Source organism: Hemitrygon akajei, chromosome 5 (assembly GCF_048418815.1).
Source record: "Hemitrygon akajei chromosome 5, sHemAka1.3, whole genome shotgun sequence".
NCBI lineage: Eukaryota > Metazoa > Chordata > Chondrichthyes > Myliobatiformes > Dasyatidae > Hemitrygon > Hemitrygon akajei.
In genome coordinates, this window is record NC_133128.1 from 169,454,653 (window position 1) to 169,480,831 (window position 26,179).

Consider the following 26,179-nt stretch of genomic DNA (forward strand, 5'->3'; position numbering starts at 1 on the left):
TTGTGTGGCAACGCTGATACATTCACAGAGACTGGGACAATCAACCCTGTATACACTGAATCCAAGAAGAATGGGAGCAGACCTCACTGAAACTTATAAAATCAGATGGATCTGGACAGTTAGACACAGGTAGGGAAGTACAAAGTCACAATTCACAACAGAGGCAAGGGTAAATTTCCAAAGAATTCTCTAGCACAGAACACAGTCCAGTGAAATCATCAGATATATTGAAGGTGCAGTTAAATATGGTGCTAGCAGCCAATGCCAAATGACTTGGACAGACAGCCACTTGGAGAGAATAGGGTATTAATTTGAATGGTCAACCATGATTATATTCAATGGAAGGAGCAGGATCAAAATCAGATTTATTATCACCGGCATGTGTCATGAAATTTGTTAACTTAGCAGCAGCAGTTCAATGCAATACATAATCTAGAAGGGGGAAAAAAACAAAATAATAACAATATTAATAAGTAAATCAATTACAGTATACATATTGAATAGATTAAAAATCGTGCAAAATAACAGAAATAATATATTTAAAAAGTGAGGTCATGTTCACAGTTTCAATGTCCATTTAGGAATCAGATGGCAGAGGGGAAGAAGCTGTTCCTGAATCACTGAGTGTGCGCCTTCAGGCTTCTGTACCTCCTACTTGATAGTAACAGTGAGAAAAGGGCATGTCCTGGGTACTGGAGGTCCTTAATAATGGATGCTGCCTTTCTGAGACACCGCTCCTTGAAGATGTATTGGGTATTTTGTAGGCTAGTACCCAAGATGGAGCCGACTAGATTTACGACCCACTGCAGCTTCTTTCAGTCCTGTGCAGTAGCCCCCTCACCCCCCCCCCCCCCCACCGCTTACCAGACAGTGATGCAGCTGTCAGAATGCTCTCCACGGTACATCTCAACAGTGTACATTTCCATCTTTGGTTTCAATATTAGAACAAGACACCTGCATATTGTACCTTTGCCAGTACTATTCTTACCCAACACAATCAACAGATGAGTGAAATACAGTACATTTTAAGAAACTCAAGTAGAACCAACCATTACAAGTAAACACAATGGACTGAAGGTGAGTAGCTGTGCTATAGGTTGATGGGAGACAATGCAGGAATAAAATTGCATCAGAATCTGGGTTCAGGTGCAGGTACAACCGCTGGAAAGCTATCTCACGTGCAAAGTGACAATTCCAGACCAAACCTGAAACACTGAAGGATGCTCAACAGCTGTGGCAGAGCTTGAATGCTCTCATTTCCTATAAAGTGAAGTAAGTGACAATAGGGGTTTGCTTCTAGATGAATTCAATGCCTTCTGTGCTCACTTTGACCGTCAAAACATGGAGAAACCTTCACAGCTACCAACGGCTTGCAATGACCTTGTAATTTCAGCCTCTGAGGCCACATGAGGGTGAACCCACAGAAAGCATCCAGCCCATACAGGATACTTATCCTAGTACTGTGCTGATCAACTGGCTGGAGTGTTCACTGATATCTTCAACCTCTCGCTTCAGCAGTCTGAGATGCTTCAAGCAGGCTTTATTTATACCAGTGCTTCAGAACATGGTAACCTGGCTCAATGACTATCTCCCAATAGCACTTACATCCACTATGATAAAGTGCTTTGAGAAGTTAGTGATGCAACACATCAACTCTTGCCTAAGGAGGAACTTGGATTAGCTCCAATGTGCCTACTGTCTTAACAGGTCAGAGCAGATGCTATTTCATTGGCTCTTCACTCAATCCTGGAACAACTGGGCAGTGAAGATGCATCCATCAGGATGCTCTTCATTGACTACAGTTGGCACTGAATACTATCATCCTCTCAAAACTAATCTATAAGCTACAAGACCTGGGCCTCAATGCCTCCTTGTGCAAATGGATCCTCGATTTCCTCATTTGCAGATCCCAGTCAGTTCAGATTGGCAACAAATTCTCCTCCACAATCATCATCAGCAAAGGTGCACCACAAGGCTGTGTGTGTAGTCCCCTGCTCTACTCATTTTATACTCATGAGTGCGAGGCTAAGCACAGCTCGAATAACATATTCCAGTTTTCTCACAACACCACTGTTGGCTTAATCGAGAGATGGTGACAAATCAGCACTACGGAGGGAGACCAAAAATCTAACTGAATGGTGTCACAACAACCTCTCAATGTCAGCAGAACCTAATAGGAGCTAATATTAACTACAGGACAAACAAACCAGAGATCCATAAGCCAGTCCTCATCAGTGGAGGGGGTCAGCAACCTTAAATTATTTGGTGTTATCAATTCAGAGGATTTATCCTGGGCCAGCAAGCAAGTGCCTTTACAAAAGGGCACGGCACCTCTACTTTCTTAGAAGTTAGTGTAGATTCAGCATATCATCTAAAACTTTGATAACTTCTGTAGCTGTGTGGTGGAGAGTATATAGACTGGTTGTATCATGGTCTGGTATGGAATCATCAATTCCCTTGAATGGAAAAGCCTTCAAAAAGTAGTGAATTCAGCCCAATCCATAATGGGTAAAGCCATCACCACCAATGAGCACATCTACATGAAGTGCTGCAAGCAGGAAAGCAGCATCCACCACCCGGGGCATGCTCTCTTCTCGCTGTTGCCATCAGGAAGGTGGTGCAGGGGCCTCAGGACCCCACACCACTAGGTTCAGGAACAATTATTACCCTTTAGCTATCAGGTTTTTGAACCAGATGGGATAACTACTCGGCCCAATATTGAACTGTTCCAACAAGCTAGGGGCTCACTTTCAAGGACTCTTCATCTCATGTTCTTGATATTTATTGCTTATTTATTATATATTTTTTCTTTTTGTATTTGCACAGTTTGTTGTCTTTTGAACAATGCACAAAACAAGACTGACAAACAACCAATTTTTTATTGATTAATTTATTATTTTAATATATCTGCACATTGGTTATTTGTCTTTGTGTGTAGTTTTTCATCGATTCTACTGTATTTCTTTGTATTTACCGTGAATGCCTGCAAGAAAACTAATCTCATGTTGTATATGGTGATATATATGTACGGTAATTTTTTAAAATTACTTTGAACTTTGGCCTTCAAATTCACATTTGTTTTTGTAAAACATCTGTGAGATTGCTTAATATTGTTAAAAATACAATAGCACAACATACGGGGCCCTAAATAATTTTCAAAGAACAAAATATCTTTGGTCTAATATTGTCAGCTACTCTTTTAGGGCCCTTTCTATAATTCAGTATTTCCTTGTGAAAGTGGGTAGGCATCTGATTTACTTTCAGATCTCTTTATTTGCTAGTCAGTAATCAAGTGCTCAGAGATACATGCACGGTTAGAATGATTTCATCCTCCAATTTTTTCTTCTTGTTTTGAACAATGGCTGTTGTTGGATAAAATGTGCATCCCGGTAAATTTCTATTTTTCCATTCTTTGATTTAGATAAATTGTATTTATTAGAACTAAATCCTAAAATTACCAGTTAAGCTTTCACACAAACGTATGTAAATTATATTGTGTTTCATACCTTGGAAAGAAAAAGATAAGGAATAGTGCTTTACCCAAATGCATGAAACCTGCTGTTAAGGCCAGTTCATATACAGTTCACACTAACAGCAGGCTCCGTCATGGTTCTTTTGAATAGATTCATTCTTCATTGCCTTTGCAGGCAGCCTTAGGGTAATAGATGAGGTGAAATGTATGAACAAAAGCCTCATCTGCATCCATACGATAAGTGTTTCACAAAAGAATTGCAGGTCTCTTTGAACATAGTGATCTCTGAGCTTTTATTCATATCTGTTCAGGCACAAAGGAAACCTCAATAAAGACCAAGAGCATCACATAGACATCACTAAGATCCAAATGCCAGTCTTAGGAATACATCTTCTCTCTCATTTAGAGCAGTAAGGATAGCAATCAGCTGTGAACTCTGCTAATAAAACAAGTACAGGAGGTGTACATAAGAGTTTATGGTCAGCCATTTAAACAAATTGTTAACAGTAGAACAATCTATTGTAAAATGCTACAAAATGTATAAGTCACATCAGTACAGTACACACAAATATCAGAAAGAAAACTCCCAAACAGCTGTAACCTTTATAGTCATGTATTCCTATACAAGGCTGAAAATAAAGACTGCGTTAAAAGGGAAATAAAACCGATGACAGAACAGTGCTTTTTACAGGCTACAGGATTAGATATGTTGCCATGGCATTACACAAAACAATCCCTCCAGGAATTTAAGTCAGCTTTAGACTTACCAGATGGGGACATGTACTCTGCATTCGCCCTACAAATCACCTGGACCGGCAGATTGCACATGCGTAGAAATGCCTGAAATGCATTTATAAAAGAGATTTTAACAATTTTTTAAAAATCAGACTATAAAATAGACAAAGAAAAAGAGCCAACTTACTTATGGCTATCAGAGGTAGGATTTAAACAACTGAAAAAGATCCAGTTATCATAAGATTTGTCCCTTGTTCACCATATCAATATAAATAACTCTATAAAATACCTAATTTATGAGCGTCAAGTTCATTGCGCACCAGTATTTTTATGACATGAATGGATTAACTATAAATTTACAAATAATAATTAAAAAGAGCAGATTAATGAATAGTCCTTTGACAGCTCTGAAATAAAACCTTTGTGTTTTCAATGATGTTATTTTTACAATTAATGTACAATAAAAATAGAACCACATATTTCATTAGGTTATCAATTGCTGATTTTACTCAAAACATTGCCTTGTATTCAACTAGTTTTATAATCAGAGGTTATATTTTCTATTAAAGCTACGGAGAATTCCACTTAATTGCTGGGACTATAAACAGTGCATCCTAATATAGTTCTTCATAATACAATCCTAAATAATCTCAGGTTTGAAAAAAGGAAAATCTGACTGTAAAAGTAACAAAATTTATAGGCTTGACATACAGATTTATCATTATTTTGTTTGGCATGCATGTTGTGTGTGCTCCCCAAAGGCTCACAGGAGCATAATGTTAGAGACAAACAATTTGTTGGTACTTTGCTTCAGCATGAATGCTGCCAACCTTGAACCGTGTCTCAATTTTTCCACCAACCAGTCTATGAAACCAAACTGTATTCAAGACTACTTGCCTGAGGTAAACTTATAAAATTATGTCACCAGGTTGCTTGCCACGGGTATGAGGAGCACTGTTTGAGCATTGGTGTATTTACGCTGCCAGCCAGCCAGCTGACTGCATTGGCCCTGTGTGGCACACTTGAGGATGGGAAAATGTGCTAAACTGCCAACAAGGAATTCTCAGGATATTTATATTATTACAAGATAAATGCATTGTCAATTTGCTGTCTCCAAGGACTAGAACACATTTTTTTCTTCTGCAATACAGTAAATGAAACTCCTCTGTATTAGTTCACATACTTGCAAGAAAAAAAAACAAAATGGGCTATATGACTTTTCTTATATTTGTACCTGGAATATTTGCTTGCTGGCAGGTCAAATTTTTTAAACAAGGAAGTAATGGAATGTTCAACATTAGCATTTAGGCTGTGATAATTAGCTTGAAGAATCTACTGTAAACAAAGCAGATGCTTCATGACAAACAGCAAAATAGTGGGATGGGCAGAAAAAAGACATTTTGTAAAGGTATAAGGCAGTATAACTCTCACTGATACTTGGAAATTCCTGAGCACTGACTTCTTTTTTCACTGAATGTTATCCAGTTTGCTGAGTATTGTCAGTTTTGACTTTCCTTGTTATTATCTGACCAGAAACTGAGAATTTTATGCTCAATTTAACAAAACTTGTTGTTCTAACTTCTTGATCACAATTTTTGTTATTACCTTTGATAAATAGATGGATAGAGTATAGCTGGCAGAATGATTACTCTTCGTGAGAGGTCCTATCATTTACAGCAACAAAATTACAATAATGATGTTTGACCCTGGGGCAGTTCTGTATTTCTCAATGCTGGACATACAAGCATTGGCTTTTCCCAAGGATTGAACAGTGATAACCTTTCATAGAAAAGAAACCCCTGAAGTATGGGCAACATGAATTTGATAGGACCTTGTGACATTTTATTTTGTGTCCCACCCACAACAAGCCATCTGAAACTTCTGCTGGCTATCAGACAGAAATGTCTGCAAAGACCCTAGGGAGGATGGGAAGAGAGAAACCACCCTGAGCAGAGAGCATCTAGCATCAGATCAGGAAGAATTGAAGTGAGGCAGATCACATGAATTAGCTCAGCAGAGTGCAGTAGGGAACCACACCTTCTTTGGTCACTGACACCCAAACTCGATAAAGTGATTATGAGTGAATCTCAACAGGTCCTGCTGCCCATTAGTTGCAGGGCTAAAAAGGGCTTTACCTTCAAAACTATCAAGTGAAAATAGCAGTTAAAACCTGATGCATGCAGTCTTGTTTAATAAGTAAGACTGGTTACTGGTGTGAGAAGTTGAGAATGGAGCCACCAAATGTAAAGATGAACACAAAAATCAAAGTAAAAAAGGGCATAATTTGAACAACAGAAAGAATAATTTCCCAGACTATGCTTACCCACTATTAGTGGTAAGTTTAAAAGAAAGCAGTAAATGCAGTAATTGGTTTGCCAATCTCCAGTGAACTTATTTCTATAAACTCAGTTAAACACATAGTAATTAATCTCACATTATCAGCCATTCTAAAATAGAGTTATTCATATAATGCCATTTCTTGTTTATTACTAGACTCCACAATATTTTCTGAGAAAAAAAATGCATTGATATTAACAAACTCACATTTACTTCAACTACAAGACACGTAATTTTTAAATGTCCAATACAAAATTCACAAAAATGCCTCTTAAATCAAGTATGTTATCAAGATCCTTGCTTGAGGCACACCAAATATGTCTGTCACTTCAACTTTGCCAATAACAGAATCAGGTTTATTAACATTGCCTTATATGATATGAAATTTGTAGTTTTGTGGCGGCAGTATACTGCAAAGACATAAAACCACTATAAATTGCAAAATAAATAGAGTGCAAATATACATTTATTCTCATTAGCTCAATTGTGTAGAGATGCTCAAAAATAGTTAGAACAAATATCAAATCAGGAACTCTCACTTTATAGTAACTACACCACTCATGAAACTTGGCAAAAGTGAATGAACCACCAATCAGTCAATGCCAGAAAGAACTTTTCTTCCCCCCCCCCCCCCCCCACCAAGTGCTCAGGGTGACTACCTTACTTCTTTACAACTACTTCTCTATTCACACACTTTAGAAATTCTTCCTTCTGAATGGAGTCTTGGGCTTCAAAACTGTTGAACTGTATACCCCAGATGGAGAAACTGCACCTAGCAGGATGCTCCTAAAATTCACTTAGTCCATTTTTCACACCTCTAATCTAGGCTTATACTTCTACTGAGTTAATCATTGAATACCAAGGAATGCCACAATCCAAGTCATTTTGATGTCAGGCAAAAACAATTCTAGCTATAATAAAAACCTAATTTACTGCTTTTCTCAAATCAACAGAAAATTTGTGGAACACATGACCACATTTACCTTATTGCAGCTTATTAATACTGAATTGTGTGAAGATAACCTTGTCTTTATGTCGCCACTGTAGTATCAAACAGTAAATAGAAATGGTGATTGTGTGAAATCAGTGTCAGTGTGTTGTCAGAAGACAAATTTAGAACTACCCAAAGTTAAAAAAATTTCAATTTTAGAATTTCAGACCACATTCTCTAAAATTCACTTCTTTTTCCCTGTATTAGTTATTGATGCAGCTACCTCTCCTGCAATTAGTGAAGTCCTGCATTAAACATCAAAAACAAAACAAATCTTGCATCTAATTCATACAAAGTCCAACAGGTAAAAATGTGCATGTGATCCAATATATTACATACATAGCCCTCTCTATTAGAACAAAGCATATCACTGAACTATTCAAAAAGTACTAGATGTACAAGTTTATCTGTAAAAAAAAAGTTTAACAACTCCAACCTTTTAGTTTTCCTGAAAATTCCACTGCCTAATTTTAAAAAATATATAACCTTGATGGAAAAATTGAGAAACTGAGTATCAGCAGAATGATTTCAACAGCTTGGCTGTTCTCGAAAAACGCTGGATATACATTCTGATCCTTTTCCACAACCAACAAGGCTTTTATTGAATCTTGTCCAATGCAATAATATAGTTATTAATGCTCTGCTAATTTGCCCACCTGCAAATGTGTCTTATTGTCATGTAGCAAAGCCTGGCCTCCAGTCACCTTGGCCAGTGTCTCAAGACCTCACTCCATTAGGTCAGAGCATCAGATGGTATGTCATGACCATTCCACATTTTCCAAAAAATCATACAGAACCAATTTCCACTTACAATATGAAGTTCAGGGCCTAGAGTATCAAGATTATCAAAGATAGCCCACAGAAACAGACCTGCATGGCACTCCTTTACCACACTCACAGCTCAAGTTATTTTTACAGTGATCTCACAGACACATGATAGCAACCTCAAAGTGGTAGGTACACTTGCTCAGCTAAAAAGAAAAAGTCTAGCATCTCAGCAGCTGCCCTGATGGGATATGTGAACATCTCACAACCCTCCAACTCATTCTGACATAGAACCATCAGACTACAGTAATCACACAAGTCCCAACACTGTGGTCTGGAGGAATTATGTTTCAATCTTAAATAAAACCCTCACCTGTATCTCAGGAGACAAACTGAGAAACTAATTAACCATAAATGCAAGGTATTAATGTTATATCAATGTATTCTTGGAGGGAAATTTCATCACACCACAAGGGAAAACAAACAGTTCTAGAGACATCTTCAGGCTGAAGTCCAACAGAAAAGCCATGATCCAAAGAACATCAAATGAGCGGTATGAGCACAGCAATTCAAGCTACTCTGCACGAACCATGACCTGCACAAATGATTCAGCAATGGACCAAATACCTAAGGGTCTACACTCATGAGAACCAAGAACAGAGGTTAGCTATTCAAGGATAGAGAAGCCATCAGTACCTGCTGGAGGGAACACATCATTAAATCCTTAATGAAAACTCTGTGCTTGAAATGTGCATTCTTTATTCCACAGCAGATAATTCAAACCAACCTTGTAGCCAGCCCTGACCAACAAATCACCCAAAAAGTCATATGCCTACTTTACAACAAACTCTCAGAAGCAAGTTATATTTCTGATGAACTTCTAAATCTTACATGCACAAATACACAACTTCAACTCCCATATCTGGGAAGAGTAGGATACAGAGATGCTGTAATTGCAACAATCAAAGGAACAACTAATTAGCTTATCAGGGTGCCTGGTAAGGCATAATAATGAACTACTTCTTGGAGATGCTCGAGGGAAGAATATAGCAATCATATAAATGCCATATTAGCTGGAAGCAGCATGAACATGAGAAAATTACTAAGATTTTCACCTCTTATTGCATGCAAACCTAGCTTTGAGGTCATTTGTGCAAAGGACAACCACAGGCAATGCAATCAAGCAACACTAATAGCTCTTTTGCACCAGATTTAAAAGTATGATACATGGAAGGTTATGTCTTGAGTGGCAATGCATCCCAATCTAAAATAATTTACACATGACAACTTCTCAATGATTTCAATCGGGTTCTATTTCCCACCTGCACCCCAAAGTTGACTTAAATCATTAAAGCCCAAGTGAAATTACACTGAAAAATTGCAACTTATTCCTTGATGGAATAATTTTGTTCTTGAATGAAAGATTTATGCAGCAATACTATTGATCTTGATGTGGCTTATGGTTTAGGGTTCGCACTGAATGGATGCGACTGCAACACAAGGAAGAAAAGGAAAACCACTAAACTACTGGATTGTTATCAGGTTAACTAATAACATTTAGGGAAGAAAACCTTACCTTCTCCATCATATATGTGACTCAAGTGTCACGACAATGTATTTGACTCTTCACAGTCTAGTAAGGCACAATTTTCACAAAACAGCAATGGTTCAAGCAGGCAGCTTCACATGGAATTAGAAATAGATAATAAATGTTGACTAGTTTTGCCAGTTAATCCCAGATTCTAGTTAAAAACCTAGTAAATACTCCAGAAATAAATTCAGAAATTAGTAAATAACCTTAACTAATAATTTGCTAGAAAATGTGTGATTTAATTTCTATATGCCTGGAAATTAAACTTGAAAGGAACACGCTTATGTGCAATAAATTTAGCAAACTATTTGCTGCTAATGTCCACTAATTTGAAAGCTCAAGTGTCAACAATTTGACAACACAGTAATAGTTTAAACGGGTTTCTGTCGCTACCTGTGCCGTTGACAAAATCTAACCAACAACTCCATTTGAAGAAAGTAAAGGGAATAGAAGAGGATAGAAGGTCATTAGCCTGGAATGTTCAGAGTGGTTCTGAACATTTCCCTGCAAGGCCACAAGCAGTGCAGTAGAATGAAACAAAACAAGCAAAGAAAATGTAGAAGAAACTCAAAGCAAATTCAAATGAGGTCAATTTCATAGTGTGTGTGAGTGTGAATGAGTGAGTGAGTGAGAGTGTATACACACACACACACACACACACACACACACACACACACACACTCACAATCATCCCTTCAGTACTAATAAACAAGCTTCAAATCCTAGACCTCTGTCCTTCCTTCTGCAACTGGATCCTTGATTTCCTCATCTGGAGACTACAATTAGTGCAGATCACAAATAACATCTCCACCTTGCTGACAATCAACACAGTCACACTTCAAGGGCACATGCTTAGCCCACTGCTCTACACTCTCTATAAACTCATGAAGGTGTGGCTCAGCGCAGCTCACACACCATCTATAAATTCAGCGATGACACCACTGCTGTTGGGAGAATTTCAGATGGTGACGAGGGGGCATACAGGAGCAAGATACATTGGCTGGTTGAGTGGTGTTGCAACAACCTTGCTCACAATATCACCAAAATAGAGAAAGTGATTGCAGACTTCAGGAAGAGTAAGTTGGGAGAAAATGCAACAGTCCTTATTGAGGGGTCACATTGGAAAGGCTGAGCAGCTTCGTGTTCCTGGGAGTCTACATCTCAGGGAATTTACCCTGGGCTCAACACATTGATGCAATCACAAAGAAGGCACACCAGCAGCTTACTTCATTAGGAGCTTGAGGAGATTTGGTACATCACCAAAGATTCTAGAAAATGTTTACACGCATGTCAGAAAGCATTCCAGCTGGTTGCTTTACTACCTGGTATAAAGGCTCCAATGTGCAGAATTGAAAGAGGCTGCAGAGGGTTGTAGACTCAGACAGCTCCATCACAGGCACAACACTCCCCATCACCGAAGATAACTGCAAAAGGCAGTGCCTTGAGAAGGTGGCATCCATCATAAAGGACCCTCATCATGGGGGGCATGACCTCTTCTCATTACTATCAGTGGCGAAGAGGTCCCACATTCAAAGTTTTAAAAACAGCTTCTTCTCTTCTGCCATTAGATTGCTGAATAGTCCAGTAAACCATACTAACTCTTCTTCACTATTTATTTTCATAATTTATATTAACTTTTTTTAAATATTGCACTGCATTGCTGCCATGAAATAACAGATTTTATGACACATGTCAGTGATAATAATACACACAAAATGCTGGAGGAACTCAGCAGGCTAGACAGCATCTATGGAAAAGAGTACAGTTGATGTTTCAGGCTGAGACCCTTCATTAGGACTGGAGAAGGGTCGGAGTTAAAAGGCAGGGGGAAGGGATGCAGAAACACAATCTGATAGCTGAAACCCAAGAAGAGGAGGGGTGAAGTAAAGAGCAGGAAAGTTAGAACATAGAATAGTACAGCACTTTACAGGCCCTTCAGCCCACAATGTTGTGCCGACCTTCAAACCCTGCCTCCCATATAACCCCCTCATCTTAAATTCCTCCATATACCTGTCTAGTAGTCTCTTAAACTTCACTAGTGTATCTGCCTCCACCACTGACTCGGGTAGTGCACTCCACACACCAACCACTTTCTGAGTGAAAAACTTTCCTCTAATATCCCCCTTGAACTTCCCTCCCCTTGCCTTAAAGCCATGCCTCTTGTACTGAGCAGTGGTGCCCTGGGGAAGAGGCGCTGGCTGTCCACTCTGTCTATTCCTCTTAATATCTTGTACACCTCTATCATGTCTCCTCTCATCCTCCTTCTCTCCAAAGAGTAAAGCCCTAGCTCCCTTAATCTCTGATCATAATCCATACTCTCTAAACCAGGAAGCATCCTGGTAAATCTCCTCTGTACCCTTTCCAATGCTTCCACATCCTTCCTATAGTGAGGCGACCAGAACTGGACACAGTACTCCAAGTGTGGCCTAACTAGAGTTTTATACAGCTGCATCATTACATCGCGACTCTTAAACTCTATCCCTCGACTTATGAAAGCTAACACCCCATAAGCTTTCTTAACTAAGTTGATTGGTGAAGAGGTACAGGGCTGGAGAAGGGGGAATCTAATAGAAGAGGACAGAAGGCCATGGAAGAAAGAAAAGGGGGAGGAACACCAGAGCAGATAAGGTGAGAGAGAGGGAAAAGGGGATGGGGAATGGGGTGGGGAAGCTGAAGACATTACTGGAAGTTCGAGAAATCGATGTTTATGCCATCTGGTTGGAGACTACCCAGACAGAAAACAAGATGCTGTTCTCATCACATGAATGTGGCCTCATCACATCAGAAGTGGTCATGGATTGACATGTTGGAATGGGAATGGGAAGTGGAATTAAAATGGGTGGCTACTGGGAGATCCCACTTTTTCTGGCAGATGGAGAGTAAGTGCTTGGTGAAGCAGTCTCCCAATTTACATCAGGTCACACCAATATACAGGAGGACACACTGGGGGCACTGGACACAGTATATGACCCCAATAGAATCACAGGTAAAATGTCGCCTCACCTGGAAGGACTGTCTGGGCCCCTGAATGGTAGTGAGTGAGGTGTAGGGGCAGATATAGCACTGGTTACAAGGATAAGTGCCAGGAGGAAGACCACTATGGAGGGACAAACGGACAAGGAAGTTGAATAGGGAGCTATCTCTGCAGAAAGCAGAAAGTGGGGGTGAGAGAAAGATGTGCTTAGTGGTAGGATCACACTGGAGATGGTGGAAGTTATGGAGAATTATGTGCTGGACATGGAGGCTGGTGTGGTGGTAGGTGAGGACAAGAGGAACCCTATCCCTGGTTCGGTGGCAGTAGGATGGGGTAAGAGCAGACGTGTGCGAAATGGAAGAGGTGGTTGAGGGCAATATTGATCTTTGATTCTGATTAGGACCCATTCTATTGTGGAGTGTAAAATGTACTTCAATATCTGATGTGCAAAAATAACAAGAAATCAAATTCAATTCTGAAACTATTTTCCTTTAGAGCTTGAGCTTACAAGTAATCCTCTCCAAAACTTATATCAGCTTTTACCATTATATGCACAATAATGACACTAATATGTTTATGCTTACAAATGAAAACCACATTGCATCATTCTTCATTTCTGAGTCAGAATAAATTCCTAATCTGGTTACTCTAATGGCTTTATTTGCAGTTTAACACAAATTAAGATGCTAATTACATTAAGTGCTATTTTAAACAATGTTACAAATTTCCTCAATGTGTGAATGCAATTTACCATCAAGCTACAATCATATTTGAAATCAATCTAACTTATGTTGCTATGAACTGTACAAATAGTATAATGTAATCTTTATGCTGTTCTGTATTAGTGCAAATGAAGTTTTGAAATGATAAATGAAGACACTGTACATTCACCAGTAATTTCAGGATTGCTCTGTTTCATTTCTCATCTCTTGCAGTACACATGTACAGATTATAATTCCGTAAGTAAAGAAATTGCAAGTTAGTCAAGATTTTTAAATCCATATTAATTCCAGCAAGTAGCACTACATGGAATGCAACCTATAATCGACATTCTTCTTTTTTGAGACTTCTGTTGGGCAACCATATATACACAATTTAATAACGATCCTCTGAACAGCAATCAAACAACTCTGTCTAGATGTCAAAAGCCATCTTAGCCCATCACCTCTCCAGTATGAACCCCACCCCTCCTCTGCCCAATACTTCATTAGCTGCAAACAAGATGCAGTTACAGAACCTGAAGTGTGCTAAACTGATTAACTCAAAACACAGCTTCTTTCCTCCACATTTGTGTTCAAGTGTCTTCCTTGGCCTTTCCAAAACTATAATCTACATCACAATCATTCAAAGGTGCAACATTTCTCATGCTTTCACAACATGATCCTCCAGACATCTCAAGTGCCTGAATAATATATTCAGAACACTATTGCCATGTTCCAGGATACAAAATGAAATACTGTCAGCATCCTACCCTGGACAACTGCAAGTAAATTTCAATACAATCCACTGGTTTGTTTAATCTCCATCTTTCTGCTGCAGCCACTGCCAACATCAAAGCAATCATGGCTGTCCATTATTTTCATCTACACGCTACAGTAGTGTATTGGTTAGCACAATGCATTATATTTTGGGGCATTCTGGAGTTCAGAGTTCAATTTTGGCACCATCTGTAAGTAGTTTGTACATTTTCCCTGTGGGATTCCTCCGGGTGCTTCTGTTTCCTCCTACAGTTCAAAGACATACTGATTAGTAGGTTAATTGGCCACTATGAAGCATACTGTGATTAGGCTGGTGTTAAATAGATAGGTTGCCGGGTGGTGCAGCTTGTTAGGCCAGAAAGGCCTGTTCTGTGTCGTTCTCTAAATAAAATTTTAAAGATCTGCTACCTGATCTTTGCTTCTGCTTTCCCTCCACAAATCCCTCTGGCTTGTTGTCCTCTTCCAATTTAAAGTTTTAAGCTGTTGATGTACAATATTTCTCCATTGTTTTTCTCTTAAATGCTTTTGAGAATGAGAGACATCAATACACTCATTAAAAAAATTCTTTCAAAGCAAATTACTGCATTTACTAAATAAATGTCTGCCCAAATTGTTTTTTATTCATACCTCACCTCTCACCCAGTGTAATCATGAATAGCCCATGAATATAAAGAACCACCATATATGTGCACAGATAAAAGATGCTGTTGCAGTCCTGATGTGGGTTCCTTGGCCCAAACCATCAACTTGCATCATTTGCCTCCACAAAGCAAGCTGGCTGACTTGCTGAGTCATTTCAGCATTGTTTTTATAAATTAATTTCTATTAGCCAAGGATAAATAACTTGCATTTGTGCAGTCTTTCACAGTCTCAAGATATCACCAAAGTTCTTTACATCCAAATAGTATTAACTTTTGCTAGTTCCTGCACTTATACAACAAAGCTACTACTCTACTTCATTCTTTCAAATACATGGCACCAACACCCACTCCCCCGACCCAAATGAACATAACTGTGTTGGATGAGAGCACAAGGAGATGCAGTCTGTAATGAGAGTTAGCATTAAGAAATCACCAGGGAAATAATATTCCGGATTCCAGCAATATGAAGATGAGAATTTTGGTATTCAAGTAATTTGAATGTCAGTTTTCTCATGAGTTATTCACAGCCTAGCATATCAACAGAACAGAAGGGAAAGCCTGGATATCAAGGTAGCTTTGGGAAAGCCACAGGTCCCAGCCATGAGCACCATCAAACTCAACACTACAAGAGCTGCAGTAAACACAGTTACAATGAGGTTGTATTTTTGAAAGAGTAAAGGAAATGATTAATTATTGGAAGAATGGATAATGCAAAATGCTTACAAACTAAAATTACAATATTATTTCTGAATGATATTTAACCACTATTTTACATAAAATTCACTTTAATTTACTAGCGTGTGGGAGAAACAGAATAATAAATCTAAAATTTTAAAATGAAAATACTGTAGACATCCAAAAATACAAAAGTCCTTTTGCATTCTCCTTTCCCACCTAGTTAAGCACTAGACACACATTCCAGATGAATCAATCATTCAAGTGTTTCTTTTAGTTGAGTAAACCATGAAGATCATACATTGCTTGGGTGGCCACTTCGCAAAACACCCCTGCTCAATTTACATGGATAGCCCTAAGCTTCAGATTCATGACACTTGCAAAAGAATTACATAAATAATTACTCTGTATGGGTTAGAGACAATGAATTGCGAAAGTGCTGACTGGGTCCATGGCTGTCGCCTGCAGCCATTAAGCTCCTGGACCAGCTTCACTTGCCTCAGTGCTGAACTGGCTTGGTGGCTGGGGACTCTGCAGTTTATGTTACTCTTGCATTGTTTGCATGATTTGTTCTTTTCTCCTCACACGCTGGATGTTGGTCTTTGTTGCGTGCATTTTTTTTGTGGATACCATTGTGCTTCTTTGTTTGGTGACTGCCTGCAAGAAGATGAACCTCAAGGTTGTATATGGTACATATCTACAGGCTGCTTTGGAAAGGTCAGGTACGGGCTGAAACGTGATGGCGGGGTCCAGGCCCAGAGTGTACTGATATGACAGGGTCCGGGTCTTAGAGCGAGGAATGACCCAATGTTAGGACGATTTAAATGCTGGGCTAGCTGGATTGAAAAGCCAACCAGAGGGGTGGGTCAAGCCGGTTCTGCTCGCTACTCTACAATGTTTACTCCGCTCTTCACTGCACTGAGGCTGAGGGTCTGCTCCAAGCTACATGTCGGAGGACTCAAGATTCATTCTAAATGTTTTTGCTTACTTTTATTTTTTGATCAATTTGTTCTTTTTCTTTCTGCACATTGAGTGCTTGCTGACTTTTTTAAAAAAATGGGTTTCTTTTGGGCTTCTTGTTTTGTGGCTGCCTGTAAGAAGATGAATTTCAAGGTTGCACAATGTATATATACTATGATAAATAACGTAGTTTGAAGTTTGAATTTTGTATACATACTTCGTTAATAAATTTACTTGAAACTGTTATTGGAATCATACAGAAAGGATGCTGTTTGGAACCTGGTGCTGGTTTTTCAAAAGAGCTTTCCAATTAGTTAATTTCTGATTTTTCCTGACAATCCTGAAAATGACTTAATTTCCAGGATATATCCAATTTCCTTTTCAAAGTTCCCACACTGATGAAACTGCCATAAGCCTACAAGCCTATGCCAACAAATCTCAACAGAAGCTATTGGAACAGCACCACATCTTCTAACCAGGCACATTTCAGCCTTCTGGATTCAACATGCATTTCAGTAATTGTGGTTATCAAGCATTACCAGGATGTTTATCTTCATTTTTCAGATTTTGAGTAAAAACTACTTCTCTCCGCGTTCTATCATTTCTAATTATCCTACACAGCAATATGCTTTGCCACAAGCCTTCCCTTTTTTCACAAATCTCCCTTCAACAGCTTTTTAAAACTCATCCAATGTACCTCATTCCATGGCCTTGTGATTCTTGGCTCACGTTAACTGTTTCCCCTTCCATATGCAATATACGAGCTGCTGAATATATCATATATCTAATATTTTTTTAAATTCTCATTAACAGGCAGCTTATAACATCTTTTAACTGTTATTATACTTTTGTGTTTTTTTACTTCCATTTACATCCTCTGCAGTCTATAGATAATCAGTTATGGAGGATGCTTAATGAAGATCAAGGGATAAGCAATTTGGTTAGGCAAGTATATATGATAGAGGATTGATTAGCCGTGATCATACGGTTTCCAAAAAGTCATCTCATCTGCTCCAAAGTCTATCTTTTATCACCTTAGCACAAAAGGATTTAATAAGTTTTAAAAGAACTACTATCATCCTAAAATTGAGGATTTCTATTCAATAAGATCTCAGCAGAAAGGGAAGTTTTTTTTCCAGAAGCCTAGAATGTACAAAGTTTTCTCTATTTTTGCCCTGAAAGTAGTATTAAAAATGTCAACATTCTACCTAAGGAATGATATTTGAGGATCTTTTATTCTGGGATTGAATTTATTTTAAACCTTCAGTTTAAAACTACAATCTGTTGTAGATCAAAGAGATCATTTGCTTAAAGAACAAAGGCAATGGGCATTCAGGCCCACGCTTTAATAAAATAACAAAAAATGTATATTTGAAATTTATGAATTAAAAACAATTTACATTAGAAAATAAATCAAAACAATTACTTTGCCAGAGCAGAAAACCCAACAAAAGAAATACACCATTACATAAATAACTGCATGATATAAACTGTATGACATTTATAAATAAGCAATGATTGCAAAATACACTCAGTTATATTTAGAATCATGCAGCAAGGGTGCTATTTAGCACCACTGTGCCTGTGCTGGCTGTTGAAAAGAACTTTCAATAAGTAAACTTCTCTGCTACTTCCAGAAAATTGTGGAAGTATTTCCATTTTGTACATAGAAGTAATTTCCTTGAAAACTGCTAATGAAATCTGTTTCTATCAATCTATCAGGTACTGAAATATATGACAGAAAATCTTCTCACCTTCCTTTAAGCCAATGTGGGGAAAAAAATGGCAAAATTTCTAGAATGATAGCTTCATCTTGGGCTGAATGACCCAACTAAGAAAACATCCTGAAGGATTCAGCATAGTTTATATCCAAAATACTTCACTATTATCCAGAAATGAAAGTCCCTTTTCATAAATGTAAAACTACACCTGGGATATTGTAGACAATATTCAAATCAGAGACCATCTTTCTTTCTTATTATACCCCACGTCACCACTAATTGCTATGCTTTGTCTTTTATAACCATTGAAAATTAAACACTATTTTGTATCCAAGCAAGATTTAATGGGTTTCCTCAAATTTATCCTACTCCAATGCATTTTGGTTTTCCTTCCATCTTGTTTTCATGCAATAAACCATAGAGTTTGCATCAGATCCGGTTAATTGACCTTTAATAACAAGAACACCATCTTATTTTCCTACCTGAACAGCAAGGCACGAAGCATTGTCTGACAGCAAAATCTGTTCCCCTGCATAATAATGAGAAGACAAAAGTCATTTGGAAGGTAATTTTATCACCTGTATCTCCTCATTAATACGCCACAATCTATTTTGCACTGCTTGAAGCAGGAAAAGTCTCTCATATTGTTCTTGAAATCTGTGTGAAGCTAATATTATAAAACATTTCAGTCTGTCAGAAGAAAGAAAGATGACAAGTTCACTGCAATAAAAATTCCTTGGTTTAGAGGACTGGGGCAGCAACCTATTAGTCTTCATTACTTTGCAGTCTTCTGACAACTGGAGCAGGCTGCGTGCCCCAAATGGGGGCCATAATATGAGCTGATGATATATGAAGAGCTGCTAAAGGGAACCTGAACTGTCTCTGTCAATGTGAAGCATTTAAGTTTTTTTTTTAAAATGAGAGCCATGTTTGCCATAACATTTAAATATCTGATATATCCACAAATCACCTCTTAACTGTTGGGAAACCCAACAATAGGATCCTTATCACATCATTTTACACCCTGCTACTTATACCAGCTGATATAATACCTCAATAATGAATTATGAAAGCTAGATTTCATGAATATATTGTCTATGTTGACAGAATGATGTCACTAAAACTTCAGAGCAAGATGAAATGATACCATACATTAAAACTTACCACAAAGTTCTGAATCTTATACTAAGTCATATTTACAAAGGAAAGTAACAGCCACTTGCTGCTCTTGTATTGCAATATTAAATTACATAATCTGATTACAAAGCACAATACATACCTTTTAATGGTTGATAGAGTGTTGCATTTTCAGGCCAAGGTTCTGCAGCTGCAAAAATACATGTGTGCTTAGTTAATACAGCAAATAAAAAGTGCAGGTACAAAACATATATCTGAATTTAAAACAGTTTGACCTAATTTCTGAGGATATTTCTGTATCTTTTCAAAAGAAACAGCACAGATTTGAATTTTATACTACATCCTCAATTTCAGTCATTGAAAAGGCCAACTGACAAAGCCAAATAACGAAACAAAGATGACTTTGTAACCAATTTTTTAATGATAATACTTTTAAAGACTTTTTAAAGAACTGAATTAATTACATCACATAACAATACAACTTCCCCTTTTTTCTTGTTGAACGTCTACCGTTTTAAACCATCTCTTAATGGTTTAAACCGTTTTAAACCATCTCATCGCCTTAATGGATTTGTTACAAAGAGAAATAATCAGAATTGGTTATAGAAGGGTCAAAGTTAGTTAAAGTCTGCCCCAAGCCTTATAGGCTCATTGGGCTGGTGCTTATGTCGGTTTCCGTGGCGTGAAGCAACTGAGAGTACAAGACTCCCCCCCCCCCCCCCCCCCCAGATAGGACGCCAGTCTATCGCGAGGTTAACCCGCAGCATTTTGCCAATACCCATTTTCAGCTGGTTGGACTGGAGCAATGTGTGGTTAAGTGCCTTGCTCGAGGACACAATACACTGCCTCGAGTGGGGCTCGAACTCACAACCTTCAGATCGCTAGTTCAATGCCTTAACCACTTGGCCATGCGCTACACTTAGAAGGATCAAGAAGGGCCTTAAATGATACATGGATTAAACAATTTTAGTCATATGATATATGGATTACAGATTTGCTAATGACATTTAGGTAGAAGTGCAAGTACTGAAGATGACAACGGTAAGTTGCAAACTGTTATCAACAGCTAATTCAACGATAGAAACTAAGGCCTCTATGAATTCAGAACGTTCCACAAAGCTACCGGTAGTTCATAAGTATGCATGAGTGGAGCCATTTAGCCTTCCCTCTCCATCAAAAGACTTCGAGTCACCAGAAACACTAGCCTTAGACCTAGATGCAGCCATTATTGTTACATGTTGAGTACAGTATCCCTTATCCAAAAATCCAAAATCCTTAAACTCTGATATATTTTTGAGCACTGACGTGACATCACAAATGAAAAATGCCACAAGGCGCTGGGAAGGAACCCAGGTGATACACATACCTCTACATACCACAGACAGTTCTGAGAAGCGACCTCACATAAGTAGTGAGCAGAAGCTAATGAAAAATAGAAAATCCACTGCATAAAGCGAAAAATGAAGATCTCAATTATGTATTGAAAGAGTGAATTCATTCGCATCAGAGTGAACATGTGCGACTAACAATATGCTGACCACAAAACAAGGAAATATCTATCACAACAAACTAAAAACTGTAAGTGATTGTGAATTTTCAACAGGGTGGTTGCAGAAAATTAAGAAAAGGCACAGCATTAAATTTTTAAAGATTTAAAAAATTTTTAAAGATAAAACATCTGCTGACCACAAAGCAGCAGAAAAATTCATTGATGAGTTTATGAAGATCATCACTGATGAAAATCTAACACTAGAACAAGTCTACAATGCAGATTGTTTTCATAAAACCTAAAAAGAAAATGTAAAATACTGTAACTTTTGAATCAAAACACTGTATCATAGGTAAAGACTGAAAACCTGCCATTGCTTGCTGTTGCTCAATAGCTGATTCAGGTAATCTCCCGATGGTGCTGTGCTCACCTGTTACCCTGCACACATTATATTTTCATTATATTAATGGTATGGAATAATTTTTACTGTTAAGTACTGAACAAGCGTGACACAAAGACTGCTCATCGGTAGCACATAAATTCACAGGCAAAAATGATGATGATCCCAGGTATCTTGTAATATATTCCAAAACCCAAAAAAGTCCAAAATCCAAAACACTTCCAGCCCCCACGCACTTCAGATAAAGGGTATCAACCTGTGATGATTGCAAATGTCTTAATGATGGCTGCACTGATTCACGAATCATTAATTCTGAGTTTTCTCCATACCTACAATGCAAGTGAAGAATTTGGTGCTGTTGGGTCCAAAAAGGTAGTGGCATAAAAAGCATTAATCCATCTTTCTTGAGAATGCCCAATCATTGCTCTAGATAAACACTGTCATAATATATTAAATGGACCAGTTAAACAAAATATTTTATTTAGTATACAAGTATGAGATGACCTATCTGAAAATAAAATATCTTTCATTTAGATCAAAATTAGCCCAAATATTCATTCGGAGTGAACATTATAATAATCACTTGTCCTGGCAGCTCTGCTTCTTTCAGGTGTGGCTGCAATCTGGAAAAACGTCCACAAAAGATGGGGCTAAGAATGAATCTCGTCTTCCTGATAAAAGACAAGCTCTACATTATCACAGGGAATCTTCAAGGGACTGGCTGATATGTGCTGAGCTACTCAACTCAGATCATACGACTGAGACAACAGCCTCAAGAACCCTCAAACCACAGTAAAAATCTGCTAGAATACAGCTGCTGCTCCACGTTGGCTACAGCAATATCCAGTGCCATTCCTCTCCTTGCATTGGAGCCCTCTTTGGACCCCAACCCTTGTCTCTTTAGAAGTAGAAACTGACTTCATCAGTGCATGTTTCTCGTAGCTGATGAAGAAGTGTACATCATAGCCTGAGTACTTCTGGTCTGCTGAACTTTCTTCAAAACATGAGAAATTATTTCTGCACTCCTAGCAGTCTGAGGGATCAGACAACATTCTCAGTGCTTCACCAAGCATTCCCAATAGCCTTCTCTCTAGTATTTCCTTCCCATGGTTCACAACAGATCCCTCAGAGTCAGTTTTACAGCATGCAGTCATTCAGCAATGCCTCCAAGATGCACTGGAGGCTTATGTGCCTCAATGACCACAGACCTATGTTGGCTGGAATCAGAGTTTTAAGCTTTGGCTCTTGGTAGGGTGATCCATGCCAAACAGGTTAAAGGGTAGAGGAGAGACTAAGAGTGGTCCATCAGTCTTCCGGGTTCAGGGTCCAGCTGTGGGCTAACAACCCTGACTGGAAAAATTTCAATGGAAACAGCGATGAAGAATCCTTCTACATCTGAGTAAGATGGTATTCCTGAGACTCCACCCAGGACTTGCATAACTGACAGTAGTGAAAACCGACAGGGAGCTACTAACGTGATGAAGGAAGCTCTGAATTCCACCATAGATGGAGAGTCTTCATTGCTGCCCTAAATGGTGCAGCCCACTCATGCCAGGTACCTCTGCACCATGCTTCAAACTAAGAGGTGCTACTATATTGGCTGATACTAGCTGTGATAACTACAACAGCCAGACTACTGTCCACAGCTACACCAACCACAAGGAGCATCAACTTCAACATACTCCTCCATTATTATCTATTCCATGTCACAGATATCAAGGGTATTTGAACTGACAATTATAAAGAGAAACAGCAGGACAGTAAAACTGTATGTTTTGTCCCTTTCTGACAAAAAATCCTGTACAGGTTTTTTCAGACAGAAGAGTGAGGATCACCCAGAATACAGTAGCCTACTTAATGAATGTGTGTCACTAGATGCTACAAAATCTTGGGTGTTCAGCAGGGATCTGTTCAGGGACTGAATTCTGTGATTTTTATAAATTACTTCAATGAGGAAGTGGAAGAGTGGGTTAGTAAGTTTGCGGAAGTCAAAAAGGGTGGTAGTTTTGTGGATAGTGTAGAAGGTTGTTGTAGATTACAGTGGGGCATTGATAGGATGCAGAGCTACACTGAGAAGTGGCAGATAGAATTCAATCCAAAAGTGTGAAGTGATACACTTTGGAAGGTCGAACATGATGGCAGAGTACAAGATTAATGACAGGATTCTTAACAGTATGGAGGAACAGAGGAATCCTGGGGTCAACATTCATAAATCCCTTAATGTTGCCACACAAGTTGACAGCATGTTAAGAAGGTATGTGATGTGTCAGCCTTCATTATTTGGGGGATCAAATTCAAGAGGTAATGTTGCAGCTCCATAAAACTGGTTAAACAACACTTGGAGTATTGTGTTCAGTTCTAGTCTCCTCATTATAGAAAGGATGAGGAAGCTTTAGAGGGTGTGCCTGGATCAGAGAGCATGTCGTATGAGGAAAGAGGATGAGAGGCAACTTGGTAGCGATGTACAAGATGATAAGAGGCATGGATAGTGTGCGCCCCCCAAAGTCTTTACCCCGCTAATGAGCGGGCATAATTTTTAAGGTGAAAGGAGGAAGTATATTTTTTCTATATACACAGAGTGGTGAATGCAGAGAACATGCTGCCATGCATGCTGGTAGAGGCAGAGCTATTAGGGACATTTAAGAGACTCTTAGAAAGGCACATGTATGAAAGAAAAATGGAAGGCCTTGTGGGAGGGAAGGGTTAAATTGATCTCAGTAGGTTAAAAGGTTAGCACAACATCGTGGGTGACGGGCTGTGTTCTATGTTCTAAATTACAAAGCAAATAAAATTTTAGGCTGCTGTGATCTCAATGGCCTTTCTGTTGAAAGGTTGGTAAATATCAAAAGTAAAATGTTTAATAAAAAAGCTTGAAATACATATGTGATATATGGATAAAGTGTATGGATAAGAGCATGATAGCTTCTACATTTTTAAACTCCTTTTTAAGTGTAATGTCTCAAAGAGGGATTATTGTACTTTTTTTCATACATCAGCAGATTTCCCATATATTTTGTCTACAACATGCACTATTAGAAAGAAATTTGCCTTCTACATTACAGCACAATATCATGCCCAAACTCAACAATGAGAAGATATTTTTAGAACAAGGATAAATTAATATGGAAACTAAGGAAAAATATACCCATGATGCATTTAAGGTATACAATAAAAAAGAGTACAAACCTTTGAAAAAATAAGCAAAGGAGAAATGGTGCAAAGAACTGTGGAGACAGCCTGAGAGAAGGAAGAAGATACATAAAGCACAGCAAACAACAGCGGAGCAGAATGGGAAAAAATATAATATCAGCAGAGCAAAAATAGCCAGTGTTGGTAGAGCAGAGGTTCCTAGAGGTTAATTATGAAAGTGAAATAGCTCTTAAAATAGAAATTAAGCATAAAGATCCTGAAACTCATTCCGTAGAGCCAATATATCCCAATTGGCATCATAGCATTAAGCATCAAAATTCTGGAGGAAATGCAATTTATAATGAATGGAAGATGTGAAGTCACGAGTCAAATATCTGATCTACTAAGCCATGTACAAAAGCTTGTGGCAACATGATCACAGCACCTCTGTTGTGGCACACACCTACAGATTATTAGACTCACAAGTATTAGCTCTTTCAGGATAAGCAGCAGCAATTAAAGATAAAGAAATTCTCCTAGTAGACTGGCCAACCTTTTTCCCTTTATTAACATCACCAATGTCATAAGCAATTTGTCTAGCCATTTGTCTGACTGGGACCTATTTTGTTCAAAATGGCACATTTCTGTCTATTAATGAAATAACTAACCTATTGTATGGTTCATTGCAGCCGATGTGGGTAGGAGACGAGAAACATATTTTTGTGGTCTTTAATTTGATGTTAAAGCAAATCTAAAATAAGAATAGATGACAAATATTTTGCAATGGGCAGGGAGTAAGGAATTTAACATCTAAATGCAAGGAACCTTCCTTGCTTTTGTTTTACCAGCAGTCATTTAATTCATCACATTCAAAGTTGGCAAGGAAGTAGATCCAAATGATTTTGCTACATATGAAAGAGACATCTTATCAATACCACTGACTAAAGCAACATTTTAAATAGCATTTTTCCTGCTAGCCTGAAGAAATAGAAGGTATTTCCCAAGTCATTAAATTGTATTTAAGCAAGAGTTGTCAGAAAAGGTACTACAGTGGTAACTACCTTCTGAGAGCCAAATGCACACAAAAACATTGCTTTTTAATGCTTCAGTGTTGGCTCTTCTGCTGTTAAGCAGAATTTACAAAACATTTACAAAACGTTGAACTGTTCATCCACTATTATTTGGGAATCGGCTCAAAGATTATGCGTGGAGCAAGACTATTCCCCCCCCCCCCACAGAGAATGGGTAGGTGCCTCAAATGTGCTGCCAAGGGTGGGGGTGCTAGGAGACTAATACAAGGCACTTAACAGGCATATGAATATGTAGGAAATGGAATAATTTGGACATTGTGTAGTGGAAGGGATTTGGAACTTGATTTGGTTTGGAACTTGATTATTAAACGCTCGGAAAAATGTAACTGGCTGAAGTGTGTTCACATGCTGTAACGTTCTATTTTCTATGTATTTGTTGTTTTTTTCTACATTAGTGGGTAAATATTTAAATCTAAAACGTTCTGATAGTTTAAACATAACACAACAAAAAAAATAAGAATTTCACTCAACAGATTACAGATGGCATGATAAATACCCTTCCACCCTTATAACAGCAAATAAAATATGAGGCTATGGTTTCCATGAAGGGCTCAAAAGGCAGAATTTACTGGTATAATTGCACTGTAGATTTA

The 26,179-nt window shown here is 38.3% G+C and overlaps 1 protein-coding gene across 3 annotated transcripts in view; it reads right to left on the bottom strand.

The window, feature by feature from the left end:
• Window positions 1–26,179, bottom strand: part of mtx2 (metaxin 2) — a 161,932-nt gene that overhangs the window by 42,048 nt on the left and 93,705 nt on the right. For all 3 annotated transcript variants that reach the window (XM_073047160.1, XM_073047161.1, XM_073047162.1), the window contains 3 exons: window positions 19,620–19,667; window positions 18,823–18,869; window positions 4,240–4,312 (listed from right to left, as the gene is read on the bottom strand). In XM_073047160.1, coding sequence (XP_072903261.1) covers window positions 4,240–4,312; window positions 18,823–18,869; window positions 19,620–19,667 — 168 coding nt within the window. The remainder of the gene's footprint in view (window positions 1–4,239; window positions 4,313–18,822; window positions 18,870–19,619; window positions 19,668–26,179) is intronic.